The sequence below is a fragment of the Gorilla gorilla genome, chromosome 2 (assembly GCF_029281585.2).
Source record: "Gorilla gorilla gorilla isolate KB3781 chromosome 2, NHGRI_mGorGor1-v2.1_pri, whole genome shotgun sequence".
Classification (NCBI taxonomy): domain Eukaryota; kingdom Metazoa; phylum Chordata; class Mammalia; order Primates; family Hominidae; genus Gorilla; species Gorilla gorilla.
Genome location: NC_086017.1, coordinates 68,890,937 through 68,913,015, shown reverse-complemented (window position 1 = coordinate 68,913,015; position 22,079 = coordinate 68,890,937). Strand labels below are relative to the sequence as shown.

Sequence of the window (22,079 nt, the reverse complement as noted above, 5' to 3'; positions counted from 1 at the left end):
CAAATGTACACTAAAAGCAAGCAGGAATAACTATTCGTCTATCAGACAAAACAGACTTTAAATCAACAACAGTTTAAAAAGACAATAAGGAACATTATACAACGATAAAAGGATTACTCTAACAGAAAAATATCACAGTTGTAAATCAATATATACCTAATACTGGAGCTCCCAAATTTATAGAAAAATTAATACTAGACCTAAGAAATGAGATAGATGGCAACACAATAATAGTGGGGGACTTCAATGCTCCACTGACAGCACTAGACAGATCATCAAGACAGAATGTCAACAAAGAACAATAGACTTAAACTATACCCTAGAAAAATGGACTTAACAGATATTTAAAGAATAAATGCAGAATACACATTTTATTCATCAGCACAAGGAACATTCTCCAAGATAGACCATATAATAGGCCACAAAACAAGTCTCAATAAATTTAAGAAAATCAAAATTATATCAAGTACTCCCTCAGACCACAGTGGAATAAAATTGGAAATCAACTCCAAAAGAAGCCTTCAAAACCAGGCAAATACATGAAAATTAACCTGCTACTGAATGATTGTTGGATCGACAATGAAATCAATACAAAAATTTAAAAATTCTTTGAACTGAATGATAATAGTGACACAACCTATTAAAACCTCTGGGATACAGCAAAAGCAGTGCTAAGAGGAAAGTTCATGGCATTAAATGACTAACTCAAAAAGTCTGAAAGAGCACAAATAGACAATCTAAGGTCACATCTCAAGAAACTAAAGAAGCAAGAACAAACCAAACCTACACCCAGAAGAAGAAAAGGAATAACCAAGATCAGAGCAGAACTAAATGAAATGAAAACAAACAAACAAAAAACCCCACAAAAGATAAATGAAACAAAAAACTCATTCTTTGAAAAAATAACCAAAATTGAAAGACTATTAGTAAGATTAACCAAGAAAAGAAAAGAGAAGATCCAAAAAAGCTTGATTAGAAATGAAACAGGAGATATTACAACTGATACTTCAGAAATACAAAAGATCATTCAAGGCTACTATGAACACCTTTATGCAAACAAACTAGAAAACCTAGAGGAGATGGGTAAATTCCTAGAAATATACAACCTCCTAGATTAAACCAGAAAGAAATAGAAACTATGAACAGATGAGATTGAAGCGAGACTGAAATGGTAATAAAAACACTGCCAACCAAAAAAATGCCAGAACCAGACCAATTCACAGCTGAAGTCAGCTGAATTCTCTCAAACATTCAGAGAATAACTGGTACCAATCCTATTGACACTATTCCAAAAGATAGAGAAAGTGGGAATCCTCCCTAAATCATTTTGTGAAATCAGTATCACCCTAATAACAAAATCAGGACAGGACATAACAACAACAACAACAAAAACTACAGACCAATGTCTTTGATGAACACAGATGCAAAAACCTTCAACAAAATACTTGCTAACCAAATCTAACAGCATATCAAAAAGATAATCCACCATTATCAACTGAGTTTCATACCAGGGATGCAGGGATGGTTTAACATACGCAAGTCAATAAATGTGATACACCACATAAACAGAAGTAAAAACAAAAACCACATGATCATCTCAATAGATGCAGAAAAAGCATTTGACAAAATCCACCATTGCTTTACGATAAAACCCTCAGCAAAATCAGCATAGAAGGGACATACCTTAAGGTAATAAAAGCCATCTATGACAGACCCACAGCCAACATCATACTGAATGGGGGAAAAGATGAAAGCATTCCCCCTGAGAACTGGAACAAGACAAGGATGGCCACTTGTACCACTTCTATTCAACATAGTACTAAAAGTCCTAGCCAGAGCAATCAGACAAGAGAAAGAAATAAAGGGCAACCAAATTGGTAAAGAGGTAGTCAAACTGTCACTGTTTGCTGATGATATAATCATATACCTAGAAAACCTTAAAGACTCATCCAAAAAGCTTCAGAACTGATAAGTGAATTCACTACAATTTCAGGATACAAAATCAACGTATGCAAATCAGTAGCTCTGCTATACACCAACAACAACCAAGCTAAGAATAAAATCAAGAATTCAACCCCTTTCAAAATAGCTGCCAAAAAAAAAAAAAACTTAAGAATATACTTAACCAAGTAGGTAAAATATTTCTACAAGGAAAAAACACTGCTGAAAGAAATCATAGATGACACAAACAAATGGAAACAAATTCCATGCTTGTGGATGGGAAGAATCAATATTGTGAAAATGATGATACTGCCAAAAGCAATCTACAGATTCAATGCAATTCCCTTCAAAATACCACCATCATTCTTCACAGAACTAGAAAAAAATCCTAAAATTCATATGGAAACAAAAAAGAACCTGCATAGCCAAATCAAGACTAAGCAAAAAGAACAAATCTGGAGGCATCACATTACCCAACTTCAACCAATACTTGAAGTCTACAATCAACAAAACAGCATGGAACTTGTATAAAAATAGGACATAGAACAACGGAACAGAATAGAGAACCCAGAAATAAAGCCAAATGCTTACATTCCACTGATCTTTGACAAAGCAAGCAAAAACATAAAGTGGGGAAAGGATATCCGATTCAACAAATGGTGCTGGGATAATTGGCAAGCCACATGTTGAAGAATGAAACTGGATCCTCATCTCTCACCTTATAGAAAAATCAACTCAAGATGGATCAAAGACTTAATTTAAATCTAAGACTTTAAACCATAAAAATTCTAGAAGATAACATCAGAAAAACCCTTCTAGACATTGGTTTGGGCAAAGACTTTATGACCAAGAGCCCAAAAGCAAATGCAACAAAAACAAAGATCAATAGATGGAACTTAATTAAACTAAAAAGCTTCTGCACAGCAAAAGAAATAATCAGCAGAGTAAACAGACAACCCACAGAATGGGAGACTATATTTGCAAACTATGCATCTGACAAAAGACTACTATCCAGCATCTACAAGGAATTGAAACAAATCAGCAAGAAAAACAATCCCATTAAAAAATGGACAAACGGTATGAATAGACATTTTTCAAAAGAAGATATACAAATGGCTAACAAGCATATGAAAAAATGTTCAGCATCACTAATTATCAGGGAAATGCAAATCAAAACTACAATGCAATACCACCTTACTCCTGTAAGAACGGCCATAAGGAAAAAATCAAAAAATAATACACATTGGCATGGATGTGATGAAAAGGAAACACTTTTACACTGCTAGTGGGAATATAAACTAGTACAAGCGCTATGGAAACAGTGTGGAGATTCCTTAAAGAACTAAAAGTCGATCTACCATTTGATCCAGCAATCCCACTACCAGGTATGTACCCAAAGGAAAAAAATCCTTATATGAAAAAGACACTTGCACATGCATGTTTATAGCAGCACAATTCACAACTGCAAACACATGGAACCAGCCCAAATGCCCATCAATCAATAAGTGGATGAACAAAATGTTATATACATAGACACACACACACACACACACACACACACACACACACACCATGGAATACTACTTAGGCATAAAAAGGAATGAAATAATGGCATTTGCAGCAACCTGGATGGAATTGGAGACCATTATCCTAAGGGCAGTTACTCAGGAATGGAAAACTAAACATCGTATGCTCTCACTTATAAGTGGAAGCTAAAATATGAGGATGCAAAGGCATAAGAATGATACAATGGACTTTGGGGACTTGTAGGAAAGGGTGTGAAGGGGATGAGGGATAAAAGACTACACACTGGGTATAGTGTATACTGCTTAGGTGATGGGCATGCCAAAATCTCAGAAATCACCACTAAAGAACTTATCCATGTAACCAAACACCACCTGTTTCCCAAAAACCTATTGAAATAGGAAATAATACTAATGGCTATTATTCATATGTGTTCTGATAATGTGTTCTGAATGTGTTTGTATGCATTAGGCACACACTATCAGCACACATGCAGAAGTCTGTGAATGGCAAGAAAATATCCTTTCCATTAACTTATCAGAAACACAAAAAATATCAGACATCAGAAGACCTTGCAAGATGAACATCCTGGATTCCCTTCTACTGCCTTTTTCCCACTTCACATTTATCTTGTCTTCTCTCTTCTTTGTAGCTTTTTCTATCCCTCTGAACTCCCTCCTGGGTTCCAGTTCCATCCTAGAAGCATAGCTGAAGGAGAATTCTAAGTTTCACCTGTCTCTCTATCCTAGTGGTCATGGTAGGTCCTTACCCTGGGCCCTGGGGTAAGAGGTGGGTGAGGTGGGGTTGAGAAGTCCTTCGGGTTCTTCACACTGGAACTTCTATGAGATGAATAGACTTTTCTCTGCATATTATTGACTGTGTTCCATAGCTTAATGGCATTTAATATGCTAAACAAAATACCTGCCTCCTGTGGGGTGAGAAAGGGTAAAAGAGAGAAGGAAATCCCATTCTTCTGCACATATTCTTGGTGGTGAAATATAAGCTAGTACTAGGGCACTTGAGTGGAGGTGGAACTCAGATGCTTTTGGACAGTTGAGTTAGACAACTTCCCTCTCTATGTGGTCTAATTTGAATTAAGATTAGATATTTTAGGGGACTGGTGTGAATTTCTTCATACACATAACCTATTTGCATCTGGTGGTTTTCATGAGGGCCAAGAGCCTCCCAGGAGAAAAATATTTAAACTCTGTTGAGATATGTATGCCTACCTGACAGAGCTATGCCTAACTGACAGAAAATTGGGGAAATCAGATTTTAGGAGGGGCTTCAGAAAAGAATTCACCATTAGGAAAGAATATACAATGAGTTAGATGAGTAACAGGACCTGAAATGATAAGGAAATATTGGTATGGGTAGGGCAAATAGTCAAACTTGTCCCAACCCAACCAACCTCATGGAATAGGCCTGTGTGTGTGTGTATGTATGTATGTATGTATGTGTGAATTTTTTAAATTACAGAACTTTGGGACCCAGTCAGCTTCGCTGTGGGGACTTCCCCCCACCCCAAACACCTTATCTTACCTGGAAAAGACATCTTTCTCTTGGTAAATGAAAGAAGATACACATCGAAAAATCAGTATGGACAATGATGGTGGTAGGCAGTGTAAGTGGTACTCAGGGCGACAGTGTAGATCACTTTATTTAAATAGTTCCAATTGGGGTCTGGGCTTCAGAGTTAGGTCTGGACTAGCTGCATCATTTGAGTGCAATAGCTTTATTGCTAACCACTGAATACTGGGGCTCAAATAATTTTGCAGAAAGACTTTTCTTCTTCCAATCCTGGCAACTGAGTGAAATTCACAATAACCATTCAGTTTGCTTCCTAAGAATAAAAACACAAAATTCTAGATTTACTGGTGTTAATTCCCCCCAGCCAAAGAACATCAGGGATATATCAGTAGTTGAAGAAGTTGGGTTCATTACTCATTGCAACAAGGAAGAAAATACACCATTGGGGAACCTTGGGTATGCTAGTAAGAGGATGTTAGAACTTCTTATAGGATTTGGGCTTATGTCAGCTGATTTAGGGGAGGGTTTAGGGAAGTAGAGCTTTTCTCTGGATTGGGTCCTGTCAGGAACCAAGGGTATTTCAATGATTGGGAATATTAATAAATCTTATATATAAGACAGGAAGAATGAAGTAAGGCTTAGCTATAATTGGTAAAGAAGCAGCAGTCACTCATATTAACCAGGATAGGGAAATGTTTAGTCATCTTTTTGATTTGGACCATATTCATGTTTTTATCTTGATTCATCATGGTCACAGAGTAGTTTTGTATGATGTTGATATTCTGTGAAACTGTTGGTGTTCAGTAACAATAGCAACAACAACACACCAAAACCTAGCTGTGTCAGGCCAGCTTCCAGATGTCTTTGCTACACTGGTGACATTAGCGAAAGCAGTTACATTCTAATTTCAACAACTTCAAACATGGCAGGTATTCTTTGGCAATAGTGGTAACAATGGTAACTAAGTGGAATCCTTCATAAAAATGTTTGGTCTGAGAAAAAAATGCAGTTAAGTAATCACTTCTGAAGTGATTCCTGGCTACTTAGTATCCTCTTAAAGATCCTGGAAATACACAGGCATCCAATAACATTGGATTTCCTGTTACTAAGCAGGTAACAGCTTTAAAAATCCAGGCTTGAATATTAAGAGTTAATGAGGCTGGGCGCGGTGGCTCATGCCTGTAATCCCAGCGCTTTGGGATGCTGAGGTGGGCAGATCACGAGGTCAGGAGATCGAGACCATCCTGGCTAACACGGTGAAAACCCGTCGCTACTAAATATACAAAAAATTAGCCGGGCGTAGTGGCGGGCGTCTGTATTCCCAGCTACTCGGGAGGCTGAGGCAGGAGAATGGCGTGAACCCAGGGGGTGGAGCTTGCAGTGAGCCGAGATCGCTGCACTGCACTCCAGCCTGGGCGACAGAGCCAGACTCCGCCTCAAAAAAAAAAAAAAAAAAAAAAAAAAAGGAGTTAATGTAAATCCTGGGATAATGAAAAGGGCCTATGATATTTGAATTACACATATGTACATCAAATCATTTAAAGAATGTTAGCGAACCTTTCTTTCATATTAAATTATTCATGTATAGTTAGAATTTTTAAAAAATATGTCTGGTGTCTGTTATTTGTTAAAAAAAAAAAAAAATCATTATAGTAGGTATCTCCTTTTGGCTGCCCAATATCCATCTTCCTCCTTCCCTAGAACAGGACCCAGAGTTTCCTTTGGGAAACAATCCTTCCCCATTCCTAGTTACATGTTTGGGTGGTACCCCATTCCCAGCCAATCAATATATCTCATCTCCTTGCTTGCCGGGACTGGTTTAAGAATAAGCACTTAATCTAGCCTTAAGCTTATTTATCTGACCAAAGTGTTTATTTCAGAGATAGGCATATCCCCTGAACTGATCCAAATGAAGGTGAACTTCAGGACTTTAGCCCCAAATGCTCTATTTAGCGATATCAGAATGTAAAATTGAGAATGCTATAGCCATTTTGTAAACCTAAAGAGAGCCAGCCTAACGACTGAGGCAACCTAGAGGAAGCAGTGTGGAGAAAGGAAACCTGATGATGTTTCTGACCTCTAGATGCAGCTGGATCTACTCTAGGTTGTTAAGAAATCAATGCCAAGTCCAATGTCATGAAGTTTTCCCCTTATGTTTTCTTATAAGAGTTTTGTAGTTTTAGGTCTTATGTCTTTGATTCATTTTGAGTTAATTCATGTATATACATTTAAAAAGTAAAGCAAGAGTCCGATTTCATTCTTTCTCATGTAAACATCTAGTTTCCTACAGCCCTTTTATCACAAATCAACACTAACTGGCTTTAGGTTAGAGAAAGTTATCCAAGAAAAACTTGCTACTTAGATCTAACTTTTCTGTTAAAAACCTTGATCATTTATGTCATTGTAAAACCAATTAATACTAAATATCCATTCAATAAATTTATTCCTTTCAAAGATGCATTTGGCAAACGGTCGTTTTTCTAAACCTAAGTGCTTGCTATGTAAAGCTACTTTATTTAGGAAAGTATTCATACCTAATTATCAAACTATTGGGATAGTTTTTTTGTTTTGTCTTGTTTTCCTGAGAAAGCTTTCAAGTGGTAGCTGGTTTTGGAAATTTTAAAATGATGCATGACTTTTGAAGTACTTGGTCATCTGTAGGTACAGGCAAGAAATAGTCCCCATAGGATCTCATGGAACCGAGAAGGGGGAAAACCCCATTTGAGGAGAAAATCTAAAAACAGTAAAACCCTCAAAAACTTTCACCATTCCATACTTTCCGGAAAAAAGAAGACACTACTATTTTCAAATCAACTGTCAAATGAATAACTTTGGTATCATTAATTTTTCTTGCTTAAAACTATAAAATAGGCCCAGTTTCAAAACTTTCCTATCAACTCAACATTATCATTCATAAAGCTATTCCATAATGTATAAAAAATTAACCCTTCAAGTATTAAACATTTCTAGATTATTGTGTAGCAAATTCTCATGAAACAGATATCTTATTTCTTCCCATTAGCCAAATAATTAGATTATGTACTGTAATCAAAATATAAACTACAACAATATTGTGGTAAATACAGTACATTCTTAGTTCAAAAGATATTATTTCTTGTCAAATTGATAATCATACTCATCTAAGTGGAATGGCTATATTGGCATACGAAGACTGCCACCCTTTAAAAACTGTTTCTAGTCTATTCCATTTTAAATACTATCCAATATCCTTTAATATTAATATACCAACAAATTATTTTTTCAAATCACTTTCTTTGTAGAACAAAGACAAGCACTTTACAGCTTGTAAAGTGACTAATCTTAAAGTTGTCAAATTAAGTTAAGCAATTTAACGCAATTACTAAATGTACCAACTTCTTAAAAAATTGTAGCAATTAAAGAAATTGTTTCACTGTCTTTTATAGGGAACATAAATAACTTGGTTTATCTTTTATAATGAACATAAATAACTTGGTTTAAGCCAAGTTGTTTGGGCAGGCTGGCTTTTTTCTTTTTTTCAGAATTCTGCTAGATATCCTTGAAGTCATAGTCAAATCCAAGTTTTTGTTCATGGCTTGCATTCAATCAAATTGAAGAGTACTTGCTATTGTAAAGTTGGATTTCCACCTTTCTCTGATTTTGAATTCATACTGTTAAAGTACTGCTCATTCTTATTTTTGCTTTATTGCAACCATTGTCATTGTTAATGGTGGCTCTCACCATAGGCAAAATACCATTGATAAACTTGGGCAGCTTTCAGATTTGCCCATTTCCTGGACAAGCAGTATATCATACTTGCTAATGAAAATCCAACTCTGAGTCTCCTGAACTTATTAGAAATTAGGACGGTCAGATGACAATGTTTGGCTTTGGACTATTACTTTCTCTTTAGGAAGTGAGGACGCTGAAATAAATGGACACTGTTTCCTTCTAGTCTTAAGTTGAATAAACAGGTGATCAAAACCAAAAACACCTGAGTAATAAGACTTACTGATTCACTGTAATTATTCATTTTCAACTCTGTAGCTCATTTTTTCATTGACAAATTGAGGTTATTAATTCACCCTTTTAGTTGTAGATAAATGATAAACATATTAATTAACTCATGTAATCATAAGAGGAAGAAAAAAAATAAAGTAGGGCAAAGTTGTGGATTTCACTTCAACTATGGTGTCAAAAGACCCTTTTCAGAGACCCAAGTAGATTGTTAGAAGCCTTAAGATGTCCCCTAGATTCTTCCCAGATTCTCATTATACCTTTTGCCATCCTTATTATTAACAGCTGCCCAAAGAAGATATTCACATCAACCCCCTGGAGCATGTAAATGTTTCCTTATTTGGAAAAATTGGTCTTTGGAGATGCGATTAAATTATCTTGAAATAAAGAGATTGCCTTGGATTATCAAAGTTGGCCCTAAATACTATTACAACCTCTCTATAAGAGACACACAAGGAAAACACACACAGAAGAGAAGACAATGTGACCAAGGAGGTGAGACAGAGACTGGAGAAATGGAGCCACAATTCAAGGGGTGCCAACAGCTGCCAAAAGCTGATGAGGCAAAGAATGGATTCTCCTCTAAAGCCACTAGAGGAGTGTGGCCCTACTGACACTTTGATTTTGGACTTCTGGCCTCCAAATGAAGCCACAATTCAAAGGGTGCCAACAGCTACCAGAAGCTGGATGAGGCAAAGAATGGATCCTCCTCTAAAGCCACTAGGGGGAGTGTGGCCCTACTGATACTTTGATTTTGGACTTCTGGCCTCCAGAACTATGAGAGAATAAATTTCTGTTGTTTTAAGCTACTCCTTTTGAGGTAATGTTACAGCAGCCACAGGAAACTAATATACCCGCCCAATGTTACTCCCTGTGATTGAATTCATGATATTTATCACAAGTTGTAATTATTTGCTATTTTATTTATCATCTGTCTCACTCCCCTCTGTAAGCTCCATGAAGGTAGGGCCATTCACTGCACACCCAGTCTCTTAGCATAGTATTTGAAATATCTTATGTTCCTAGAAACTATCTGTTAAAAAGAATTAGTGGATAAATGTCCCCCACAGATAAGTCTTGTAAGACAGAGACCATGTCTATTGATCACAATTGTCAAAGCCTCCAGCACAGAGCCTTACAAGAAACTGCTGTTGAACTAAGTTTGCCGGTCTAGAAATCAGGAATTTTGGATTCTAGACACTATACTGCAATGTATAGCTGTGCCATGGCCCCCACCTCTATTTCCTTTCCATCTATTATTTGGCTTAGAATGTTCAAGAAGGTTTGTTCCTTATCTGCTCTTCTTATCCTTGATAAGGAGCAGGTCCAAATAGCATTCATTTTCGCGTCCCTTACATAATCCATAATAGTTCGCATATGATACGACAATAAACGTTTGAGGTTTTTGGGTGAAGTGGAATGATTCCGGGCTTTAGACTCAAACATAAATGAAACTCAATATTGCATCCTTGAGTAAATTCCTAATCGACTCTGAATCTCAATCTTCTCAAATGAAAGGAGACTAACCCTTACCTCACAGAATTGTGAACCTGTGAGCCACTCAGCCTATAGCAGGAATTTTATGAGTGGTACCTGATTAGCATTAACCTATGCCATTGACCTAACTCAACCATGAGTGCAGCATCAGATAAGAGTTCCTAACTGGTGCTGTGTCCGGAATCGGTGGGTTCTTGGTCTCACTGACTTCACGAATGAAGCCGCGGACCCTCGCCGTGAGTGTTACAGCTCTTAAGATGGCGCGTCTGGAGTTTGTTCCTTCTGATGTTCGGATGTGTTCGGAGTTTCTTCCTTCTGGTGGGTTCGTGGTCTCGCTGGCTCAGGAGTGAAACTGCAGACCTTCACGGTGAGTGTTACAGCTCTTAAGGCAGCACGTCTGGAGTTGTTTGTTCCTCCTGGTGGGCTCGTGGTCTCGCTGGCTTCAGGAGAGAAGCTGCAGATCTTCGCGGTGAGTGTTACAGCTCATAAAAGCAGTGTGGACCCAAAGAGTGAGCAGTAGCAAGATTTATTGCAAAGAGTGAAAGAACAAAGCTTCCACAGTGTGGAAGGGGACCCCCCACGTAGTTGCCAATGCTGGCTCGGGCAGCCTGCTTTTATTCTCTTATCTGGCCCCACCCACATCCTGCTGATTGGTAGAGCTCAGTGGCCTGTTTTGTCAGGGTGCTGATTGGTGCGTTTACAATCCCTGAGCTAGATACAAAGGTTCTCCACGTCCCCATCAGATTAGCTGGATACAGAGTTTGGACACACAGGTTCTCCAAGGCCCCACCAGAGCAGCTAGACACAGAGTGTCAATTGGTGCATTCACAAACCTTGAGCTAAACACAGGGTGCTGATAGGTTTTTTACAATCCCTGAGCTAGACATAAAGACTCTCCACGTCCCCACCAGACTCAGGAGCCCAGCCGGCTTCACCTAGTGGATCCCGCACTGGGGCCGCAGGTGGAGCTGCCTGCCAGTCACGCACCGTGCGCTCACACTCCTCAGCCCTTGGGTGGTCGACGGGACTGGGCGCCGTGGAGCAGGGGGCGGCGCTCATCGGGGAGGCTCGGGCTGCACAGGAACACACGGAGTGGGTGGAAGGCTCAGGCATGGTGGGCTGCAGGTTCCGAGCCCTGCCCTGCGGGAAGGCAGCTGAGGCCTGGCGAGAAATCGAGCACAGCGCCGGTGGGCCAGCACGCTGGGGGACCCAGTAGACCCTCTGCAGCCACTGGCCCAGGTGCTAAGTCCCTCACTGCCCGGGGCCAGCAGGGCTGGCTGGCTGCTCCGAGTGCGGGGCCTGCCAAGCCCACACCCACCCGGAACTCCAGCTGGCCTGCAAGCGTGGCACGCAGCCCCGGTTCCCGCTCGCGCCTCTCCCTCCACACCTCCCTGCAAGCTGAGGGAGTGGGCTCCAGCCTTGGCCAGCCCAGAAAGAGGCTCCCACAGTGCAGTGGGGGGCTGAAGGGCTCCTCAAATGCCGCCAAAGTGGGAGCCCAGGCAGGGGAGGTGCCGAGAGCAAGCGAGGGCTCTGAGGACTGCCAGCACGCTGTCACCTCTCAGTGCCATATGACTTTGGCCAAGCCATTTAACCTTTCTGAGCCACAGTTCCTTAGCCAAAAATTGGCAATAGTACCTTCCATGTAAGAAGTGGCTCTGATCTAGAAACTAAATAAAGTAACTTAATAGTTACACTTAAGCGAGTGCTAGTCTCAATAAGTTATTATTTTCTACAAAAAAACTTGGCTTCCTAGGGTCTTCTGAAACAATGAAAGGGTCCAGCAGACCCTCTTACTGCCTCAACGAACCCAAATTTGGGAACCTTCTAAGCAAAGGCCGCGTGAGGGTTCCATGAGTCCATGACTGTATCCCTCAGGAACCTACCAGTTATCAGTGTTTACCACGAGGAGAGACCAAACCGATGTGACAGGTACTCTAGAAGAGTCCAGTACCTGGTATAGCCCTAATCCACGCTGAGTTTAGCCTTTTTAGTCGGCAGAGGTCATGACCTAAGTAAGAAGCGTGCTGCTCACCATTTGGACCGCCCACCATTTCTCCAGGAGTCCCGCGGTTGCCTGGGCAACGCTACGTCACCGCGTATCCTCCCGTGCCCGTCGGCGAGAAGCCTAGAGAGCGCAACGCGCAGGCGCCCAGTGGTAACCAATGGGCGCGGCCGGAAAGCCGGTGGCGCTCGGCGCTGCTCTTTCGCGGTTTGATTCTGGGGTGGGGCGGCAGCGGTAGCGCGCCCGCTTTTCCTAGGCCAGCGGGCGGTTGTCTGTGGCTCCGCGACTGGGCGCCCCGTCACGTAGGTTACACACACAATCACTCCCCAGGGACGGCCCGGAGTCCGTCCAGGCAGCTGCGCCCTCCCCAGACCCGGGCACCGCGGAGGCTGGAGCCGCAATGGTGCTGATCGAGGGCGGGAGATGGAGCTGACCAGGGGCCGGAGGGGCTGAGAAGAGCCTGCCCAAGTCTGGGCCAAGCACGAAGCCCTTTCCCACCCGTCGGGCTCCTGGGTTCCCGCCAGCCGATTTCCAGCCGTCAGGGTCACGCCACTCGCTGCAAACCCTGAACTCTGTGCCCCCCAAGCCCTGGGCCCCCTGCGGGAATGTTCAAAAATGAGTACCAGGTAACCCGAAACGGTTCTCCAACCTGTCTATACCTTTCTCCTCTTGGGTGAGGTAGTCCGTGATCGGGGTGAGGATAAAGTGCACCCTCTATCCCCATAATAAGGTCTTTTTCAGGGGTAAGACAGAATTAATGGGTGAATGCTGTTGACCCAGAGAGAAGGAAAAAGTTACCAATGTCTAGGCGTATGATTTGGCTTTTGTTCACTCTCCAACTCAGTGTTTCTTAAGATGAATTAATTGTCTGTGATTCTACCTGAAATGGAGACCTTAAGCCCCACTGAAACCTCCTGAATCAGAATCTTGAGGGCAGGGCCCAGAAATCTTGAGTTTTAACAAAGCGCTTTGGAGACTCAGTATTCATGCAACACTGGTATCTCAGAAGCGATTTAGAAGAGTGAATGAGTGAATGCATGCATTGTTACATCAAGAAAGAAAATAAGCACTTTGGCTATGTGCTGTTTTATTTTTCCAGAACTGGGAGTCAGTGAATCTCAGACGTTGGAGTACATCAGGCTTTCTTGGGGTGCTTGTAAACATGCAGATTTCCTGACCCGCATCCCAGATGTGGTGAATCCGAATCTCTGGATGGGGGTCACTTGATTTAGCTTTTTAACTACTTCCCTCAAGTGATTCCTATGCAGGGGGTCCAAGGATCACACTTGGAGAAACACTGCTTCTGGGTCGTCCTCAGTCACTTTGAGTATCCTAGAGTGTCTCGACCTGCTTTCCTCACCTCACTGGACACCTCCCTTCCTGGTCTCCTCTCCTCACCTTTGCAAGAGGTTACACTCCTTGTTTACAGTCTGTTTACCATGCTAGTCCTGCTGTTCTGATGAACGTTTGTTACTGTATCTAATCAGTTCTCTACCCGTCTCCACCTCTTTATTGCTTCTGCCTTTTCATTCACCTAACACTACTTGCCTCATTATGAGTGCTCTCGGAGTAGTCTGCAGTTCTCTTTCTTCTGTCCCATTCGTTATCACTAATTGGCCTAGAACACTTTTAGAGAGTTTGTCTCACTTCTTATAGGTAAAATATATTATCAAAAAAACATGTGCCCACTACAGGAAACTTGGAGGACATGGGAAAGCAAAAAGCAGCAGGGAGAGTTTGCCGTCTCACCAAGTATGAGGGCTTTTGTCTTTTAAAACAACTAGCTGTCTCAAATTTAAATTCATAGTGAAATATGACCTGCCCTCACAAGCTATAGTAATTCTATCCCATATACAGTTTGCACCTAATACTGCCTAAGGAAGAAGACATTAAATGTCTTACCTCCAAGTGATCGTGTGTTATAACTCAGAGGCAAAAATATCTTTATATTACTGAGAAAAATTAAAAGCTGGAAATTCCTTACAGAAATTAGATTTGCTCACATATTGTTTGTAATTCAAACCGTATTTAATCCTCATATCGGATTCTCATTTTTTGTAATAAATTCTTCCTTAGAGATAATTATCTTATTTAATTCCCCTTTCTTAAATAATTAAAGCTTATGGACATTCAGTAATATCTTCAGTGTGCTTACATAAGTGTGTCCTTCCATGTTCTCATGTTTACAATGGGGAACCAGTAGGCTGTCTGTAGACACAATATTTGATTTCTCTTATACAGATTTTATAGATCTTCACATTAATTTGTATTACATATGTAAAAATATCTTGTAGGAATGCTCAAAATAGGAATTTCCAAATCCCTCCCAGGCCTTTTTATTGACCAGTACTAAACTGTTTAATTTCCCTTCCCATTTTTTGAATAAACTTTGATGGTGCTGTTGAGCCCCTGCTGTGAGCTGAGTATTGTGCTCAAGGTTTAATGTTTAGTATCTTATGTAATCCAACAACCCATTTTACAGATGGAGAATCAAGAAGTTAAGTAACTCCAAGTTCAGATAGTTAAAAAGCCAGTGTTGGAGCCTCAGTCAGTATAACTAGAAAGCTTGTATTCGGAGATAACTACCTGAATGTATTGGCCTGATTCAAGAATTGCGTTTAAACCCTTTAGTGTGGTTGCAAAACACAGTCTGTAAAACATAAAATGTTTTGCAAGAATGATCTGTATGTGTCAAGTAAACAAGTCCCCCACTGAGATACTGTAGGGTTTGTATGGCACAATTGATTTAATGTTTGTCATGCTTTAAAAACAGATTCTTTAAACCATTAATCCAAGGTGACCCAAATCAGAATGGTTGTGGTTTAGATACAATCAAGGTATAAAGTAGGAGTAATAACAGGGAGAATGTTTCATCCCAGATCAGCTTAACTGACAGATGCCGGGAACACTGGTTATAGACTATGTGGTGGATAATACTTCCTCGTTAGCATTGTCTTTTAATATTTTATTTTCATTTTCTAGGGAGGTGCATTTGTTGAAATTTTCAGTGCTCAAGGGAAAAATCCTGGAGCAAAATGGAAGATCCTTGGTAGTCCATCTGTGATTTGGAAAGTAAGTATTAGAAATTAGAGCCACATAAATCAGGGGAAGAAATGTGAGTGAAGCTTGTAGAAGAAAGGGCGTGATCAAATTTCAGAGCTGTTTTTCCTGTTCTTTCACTCCAAAACCCTTTCATGACATTGTTGGCTGCAGTTGTCCTGGACACCACTCTTCAGTTGTCTAAGACTTTGGCACACAGGTCATAACCCTTCTATGTACTCCATGCCCTGCTGTATATCATTTTAGATGACTTCAGTATCTGTAAGAAAAATCTCTCCTAGTCTTGGGCTTCTCAGTTTCTTGATTTCTTCATCTTTAACAACCTCTTCCGCTCTACTTCAGCATTCATCCCTACTGTCTTACCCTGCTGCCTATCACCACAAACTATAGGACCTCTGAAGTTACTGAGACATTAAAATGTCCCTTTCTGATCCCAATCTTTATTCTTAAGGTCGCTTGCTCAATTACTCCACTCTCTTCTTCAACTTCATTGGGAACTTTAGGCCATTGACTGTTCTACTTTTCCTGTGTTTTGTTTTGCTTTATTTATTGATTTAATTAATTTATTTATTTATTTTATTTGTCTCCCTTTTCTCTCCAGCCCAGAATCCAACATCCATAATTTCAGTCACTTTCCAGTCCACACCTTGAATGCCCTTGCTCTTTGTCCTTTCACCATGCCTCTGTATTCTAGTTCCCAGCAAGTCTCAGAATAAAAGTACTAAGGCCTGAGCCTGCTTTTAAGTTATTTGAATATGGGATTTTTTTTTCCCTGTAGATCTGAAGTTTCAATTTTATAGTAGAAGCCAAATAAAATATCCTGTGATAACTACTGTTTTCATTTTGTTCTATAGGAGTTTGATAAAGAAGTTAAAAGTTTTGTGTTTGTCCTGGAAGGCAGCAGCCAAACAAACAAAATTCAGTTACCAAAGGAGAATAAGCAAAGCCGTAAGTAATATTTTTAATATTGAAACTTAACATTTTGTACTCAAAGTTCTGCTTTTATGTCTCATAAACAGGCACATTAGTATGACTTCTACTGACATCTGTTTATGTAAGATGATAGAATTTTTTTTTTTAATTTAGAGGGCAACTAACTATGCTAGGCACTATGCTAGGCCTTTAAAAAAATATATTCTACCTCACCATCTTCTAGAAATCTAGTAGTATCTTAAAGCAGATTTAGAAGAGTATTTGGCAGCCATTAATTATGATAATAATAGCATTTATTGAGCACTTACTATGTGCCAGGAGCTTTGTAAACATTTAATATTTATGAACTCTTTTAATCCTCCTAATAGCTCTTTTACAAATGAACAAACTGAGGTTGGTTCCTCATCAGGGCTAAACTTTGAAATAAAATCAGCATTCCTAAATTACAAGAAATTAATTTGTGAGAAAAAATGTATCAGAAATAAGATATAAAGCGTAATTTAGTGACATGTCAACTCATATACTTATTACCTTTTAATATTAATCATAAATAAAGTATATATATGAATATATGATTTAACAAAGACCCATAGAATCTATTTCAATTCTTGTTTACTTTAGAAATTAAGATCAGCATTTCAAAGCAGAAGAAACCCTGAGAGATAACGCAGATTTATCAGAAGCCCAGTTATTAGCAGAGACAGGGTTATAATTCAAGGCTCTGCTACTAAATTAGACCTTGAGTAAACTGATTGATTTAAGGAATATGATTTATCAGAATGATTAACTAGATTTTTCATCAACTACGTCCTATGTTTTAAATATAAATTTCAGGTGATTTAGCAAATATAAAGTTTTTTTTTTACATTCATCATTTACTTATTCCTTCTTTCATTCATTAGAACATTTATCGAATACCTACCATGCATGAAGCTCTATAAAAAGACCTGTTGTTGGTACCTGATTTTATCATTTTAATTCAGTTTTCTAAACTTATATAGGTTCTGTGCTTTATGTGCCATTTCAAGCTACTACATGCATATTTTAGATTTCTAAGACATAAACTAGCCATAGAAGTTATAAGTGAAAGATGATTTATTTTAAAGTGGTTTGCCAGTGTTTCTTTCTAAACTACGAAAGAGACTGGGAAATAAAAGAAGAGATAATCATCGTTAAAGATAGTTTTTAATTTATTGCCACTTAAAGATTATGCTTTCCTAATAGTTTCTGCATGTGTGTGTGTGTGTGTGTGTGTGTGTGTGTGTGTCTGTAATAGGAGGTTTTTTGCATTTCCATATATATTTGTACTTATAAATGAGGTGAACTAAGATGATCCAGGGAAACCTGTCTGAAACTGTGGTTTCATCTTCTTGCAAGAGGCACAGGACATCTTTTTAAGGATATTGGTTTTGTAAGACATGTAGATACATTTGACTTTCAGGAATATGACTTTGTTCTAAGCCAGTGTTAGTTCTTTTGTTTTTTTCTTAACTTATAAAGCCCACCTGTATTTTCATTTAATGCCCTCAGTATCTATGCACATGGTTACCTTATTAATAAAATCAATCACTTTTAGTAACCTTTCTCATTTGATTCTGAGGTAGATTCCTCCTCTACTAAAGACTGAATGATTAAATACAAGCTCTGCTTTTCCATTTTTATCTGAAGTTTTTTTTTTAAGAAATAAACCAAGTTTAATGTGTCATAATTACTTTTTTAAATGGAAAGATGATGGTTTTAATTGTAAAAAAACAGAAAAATATTTTAATGTATTTCTTGTACAATCCCTTATAATTAAAAGTTAATCTGGCTTTTCTATGTCATGTGTAGCACTTTAACAAATGAAACAGTTTATATAGTCTGCCCTGCGCTGATGCCTTTAAGGTTATTTGGAATTTTTGATAACAGAAATTTATAGCTATTTTTACTTGTGTAAAATGACCTTCTATGTGAAGTTTGTATGGTTAAATTTAAATTGAATGACATGCCTTGAATAGATAATTGGCTTTTAATTAACATTTCTAAATTCAATTACCGTTATGTATTCCTATTTTAAGAGTAAACATCCACTTTATTTATGCAAACTTGACATTAGGTACCCTATTTGTGTTTCTGTCTGTATTAGGTACTACTTAGGAAGAAAGTTTAGTAATGAAATTAAGTATGTTTTTCATTTTAAAAAATAATATTTCTGATATAACTTGTATTTGAGGATCTCAAACACATAAAATAAAGGAAATTGTGATATTACTTATCAGAATTCTGCACTTCTCTAGGGCAGGGATCTTCCTGAATCATCTTCTTTGTACCCTTAACTCAGTGCCTGGTACATGGTTGGTGTTCAATAAGTTTGTTAAATTTGCCATACTATGAAACTATGACAATTTGGGTCATAATTTTTCATTGTAACCAGCTGGCCTTGATAATGAGACTTGAGTAAACCCTTCACCAGCTAAATAAATAAATCCCTGCTGCTCTTCACTCTGGAACACATTATATAGAGTTGCCCATATGAGAAGCAGCTCTGTCACACATAAACATATGTCATTTGGAGGGTCTTCTTCAGAGCTTTCTGTTGGAGGCTCATGTTTGAAACCATTGTTTTCTCTGCCTGTGGCATCTGAATCAAATGATGTGTCTCGGGGGAGTAGCATCCGTGAAGCCTGGCATTGTTCTGCATTTCAGCTGCTCTGGAGGATGAGGTCACCTTTATGAGGTTTCCCCAGGCCTCCTCAGGCCCCCACTGTAGTATCATTTTTATCTTGTCATGACTTCCTCTGTTTAAAACCCCTCAGTGGCTTTGATCTGCCTCTATTTTCCTGAATCCAGTGGACAGTTCTCAGCCCTCATCTTACTTCACATATTAGCAGCGTTTGAGAAAGTTGACACCTCCTTCTTATATTTTCCTCACTCATACCCAAGATGTCCATACTCCTAGTTTTCTTCCCATTTCACTGTTCTTCTTTCTTAGCCTCCTTTTGTGGTTCTTCCTCTTTTCCCCAACTTGAATTAATGTTGCAGCGTCCCTGGACTCAGTCATTGGCACTCTATCTACACTTAACTCCCTTGGTTATCAGCTTCCAGCTCATGGATTTAAATGCCATCTCTGTCTTACTCTAGCTTACATTTCCAGCTCAGACTTCTCTCCTAACTCTAGACTTCTTGAATATCATCTTACTTACTTGACATTTCTACGCTTGGACAGCTGAAATACAATATGTCCAAAGCCTAACTTCTGGTCTTTACTCCTCGAAATTCCTTCTGCAGGCTGCCCCATTTCTGCTGTTAGCAACTTATCTTTTCAGTTGCTTAGAAAAACAGCTTTTAAATCAGCTTTGATTTTTCTTTCTCTTCATTCAGTCTATCTGGAAGGTCTTGTTGGCACTATGTTTAAAATAGGTTGAGAGTCTGATCACTTCTTGGTACCTCCAGTGCTACTGGCCAAAGCCACCAGTATCTCATGCTTGGATTATTGTAGTAACCTAATTGGTCTCCCTGTTTCTGACTTGGCCTCTGTATTACAGTCTATTGTCAAATTAGCAGCCAGAGTAATACTTTTAAATTGTAAGAAACACATGAGTAATGTTACTCCTCCACTAAAAATGTCCCATCTCTCTCAGATTAAAACTCAAAAACCTATAGGACTCTGCAGTATCTGGTGCCCTTCTTAGTTCTGACCTATTTCCTATTACTCTTTTTCTCGTTCGTGCTGTTGCAACCATACAGGTCCCATTGCTGTTTTGAAACATAGTCCAGTGCACTATCACCTTGGCACGCATGCACAGACTGTACCCTCTACCTACAGCATTTACCCCCCGGAATAGACATTCAGTAAATCTTTGTCGAATAAATGAATTAATGTACGAGGGGTTTACCATTGATTTTAGGATGACTTATATTCTTCACATGGTCTTCAAGACCCCACATAATTGGTTTCCTCTCTACTTTGCCAAACCCGTCTCCTGCTGCATTTCCTCTTCTGTCTCTCCTATCAGCACATTAAGCCCTTTTTAGGTTTATCCAATCTACTCCATCCTTTTCCATCATAGGATGGAGTACTCCCTCTGCCAGCAACGTTTGTTCCTCTCTCCTACACCCATCCCGCTTGCCCAGTCAATTCCTGTGTATTCATCCCAGCTGAGTTTCAATGCTTGTCCTTCAAGAAAAGCTTCACTAATCATCCTCTTCTCCTGCAAGGACCCAGGGTTATATGCTTTCATAGCACCCTGACTTTCTCCTTCATGGAGCTAGAATATAAATTCTAAAAGGGCAGAGAGCATGTATGTCTTATTTACTGCAAAAACTTCAGCATTGAGTCTTGTACGTAGTCGGTGCTCAGTAATCTTCATTGCATGGTAGACCTAATTTAATCCATATAAATAATCCTATGAGTTGTAAATCCAAACTATTAACCCAGTTTTTACAGATGACAAGTAAAAGGGCCCACACAGGTTTTCTAATTTGCTCAAGGGATATGGAATAGCCCATGATGAACAGATAACTAATTCCTGTTTTGTGTGTTGAAGTGGGAGAAAAAAAGTAGGTAGTTTGTTTCTGACAGGCAACAGATTATAAAACTGTAAAAAGCTGCATATTTCAGGAAGAAACTAAATTTTTATGAATTTTATGTACTTGATGGACATTTTTGACTAACAGAATTTCCACATTCAACATTACTTAGAGAGAGTGATTTTAAATATAATGTAGACATGAATAGTCAGTTTAAATATACTAAGCCACTGGAAAAAATGTTACTATAGAATTTATTTAGCATCTGACACACAGGATCGGTCTGTGTCAAATGTTATTAAAGTAGTTTTTTTTTGTCAGATCATCACCATATGGTATCATAATATTTCTTTTAATCTTAGAAGTGAAACGTTTTGGAAACTGGGGCTTCTATATGTGAGAAAGTTGAATTACAAAACTTTCTTTTTTTGAGGGTAAGAACTCTTTTATATCTAAAAATGCTCATATAAAAATGCCCTATGTGTGTAACTCTTTGTGTTTGAAGAGAACAGTGCTGATTCAGTGAGATTTGTGACATAAATTAGGGACCTTTTTTAAAGACTGATTTCACTTATCCTGCTGTTCTCTCAGCTCTATTTACAGAGGCCATTGTGCAATGGAAAAATACTGTGGGGCCAATCAATGCAAGGTGCAAGAGAGATTCATTGAGGATGGTTTATTTAAGTTGGCCTCATTTTGGTATCTCACTTTGCTTTTGTAGACCAGAGCTCTGCTTGCCTCACTGGCTTTTCCCATAAATATGGTAAAGTCAGATTTCTAGAGAATTTTCTAGGATCAAGGCCTGTGATCTCTTATTTCTGTTACATTGCTTACACTATGGATGGCCCTCTGGAGAGTACTAAGCAGAAGCTTAGTACTTTAAAGTAAAGGTTATCCCTGTATGTTTGATAAAAATGTTATGCATATTTGATCAAATATGTTTATTGTTTAGAATGTAAATCTGGGATAAAACATAGGAACTGTTATAAGTTGTTCAGGAATGTTGCAAAATGGGAATCATATACCAGAAGTTCTTTATATAGACTATCCAAAAACGTGTTGTTACTTTAAAATCCCTTAATTTGTT

At 38.9% G+C, this 22,079-nt stretch overlaps 1 protein-coding gene across 9 annotated transcripts in view; it reads left to right on the top strand.

Annotated features, from left to right (window-relative positions):
• The first annotated feature begins 12,616 nt into the window (after positions 1-12,616).
• The window catches only part of CFAP20DC (CFAP20 domain containing), a 325,501-nt gene continuing 316,038 nt past the window's right edge, over positions 12,617-22,079 (top strand). For 2 of the 9 annotated variants that reach the window (XR_004069913.3, XR_008678500.2), the window contains exons 1-3: positions 12,659-13,116; positions 15,473-15,562; positions 16,405-16,498. Coding sequence is in view for 3 of the 9 variants with exons in the window: in XM_055383235.2 (XP_055239210.2) it covers positions 13,096-13,116; positions 15,473-15,562; positions 16,405-16,498 (205 nt within the window). In the remaining 6 variants the exon portion in view is untranslated. Of the gene's footprint in view, positions 13,117-15,472; positions 15,563-16,404; positions 16,499-22,079 lie in introns of those variants that run through there. The other 7 variants (XM_063703877.1, XM_063703876.1, XM_055383235.2 and 4 more) reach the window with 6 other exon arrangements.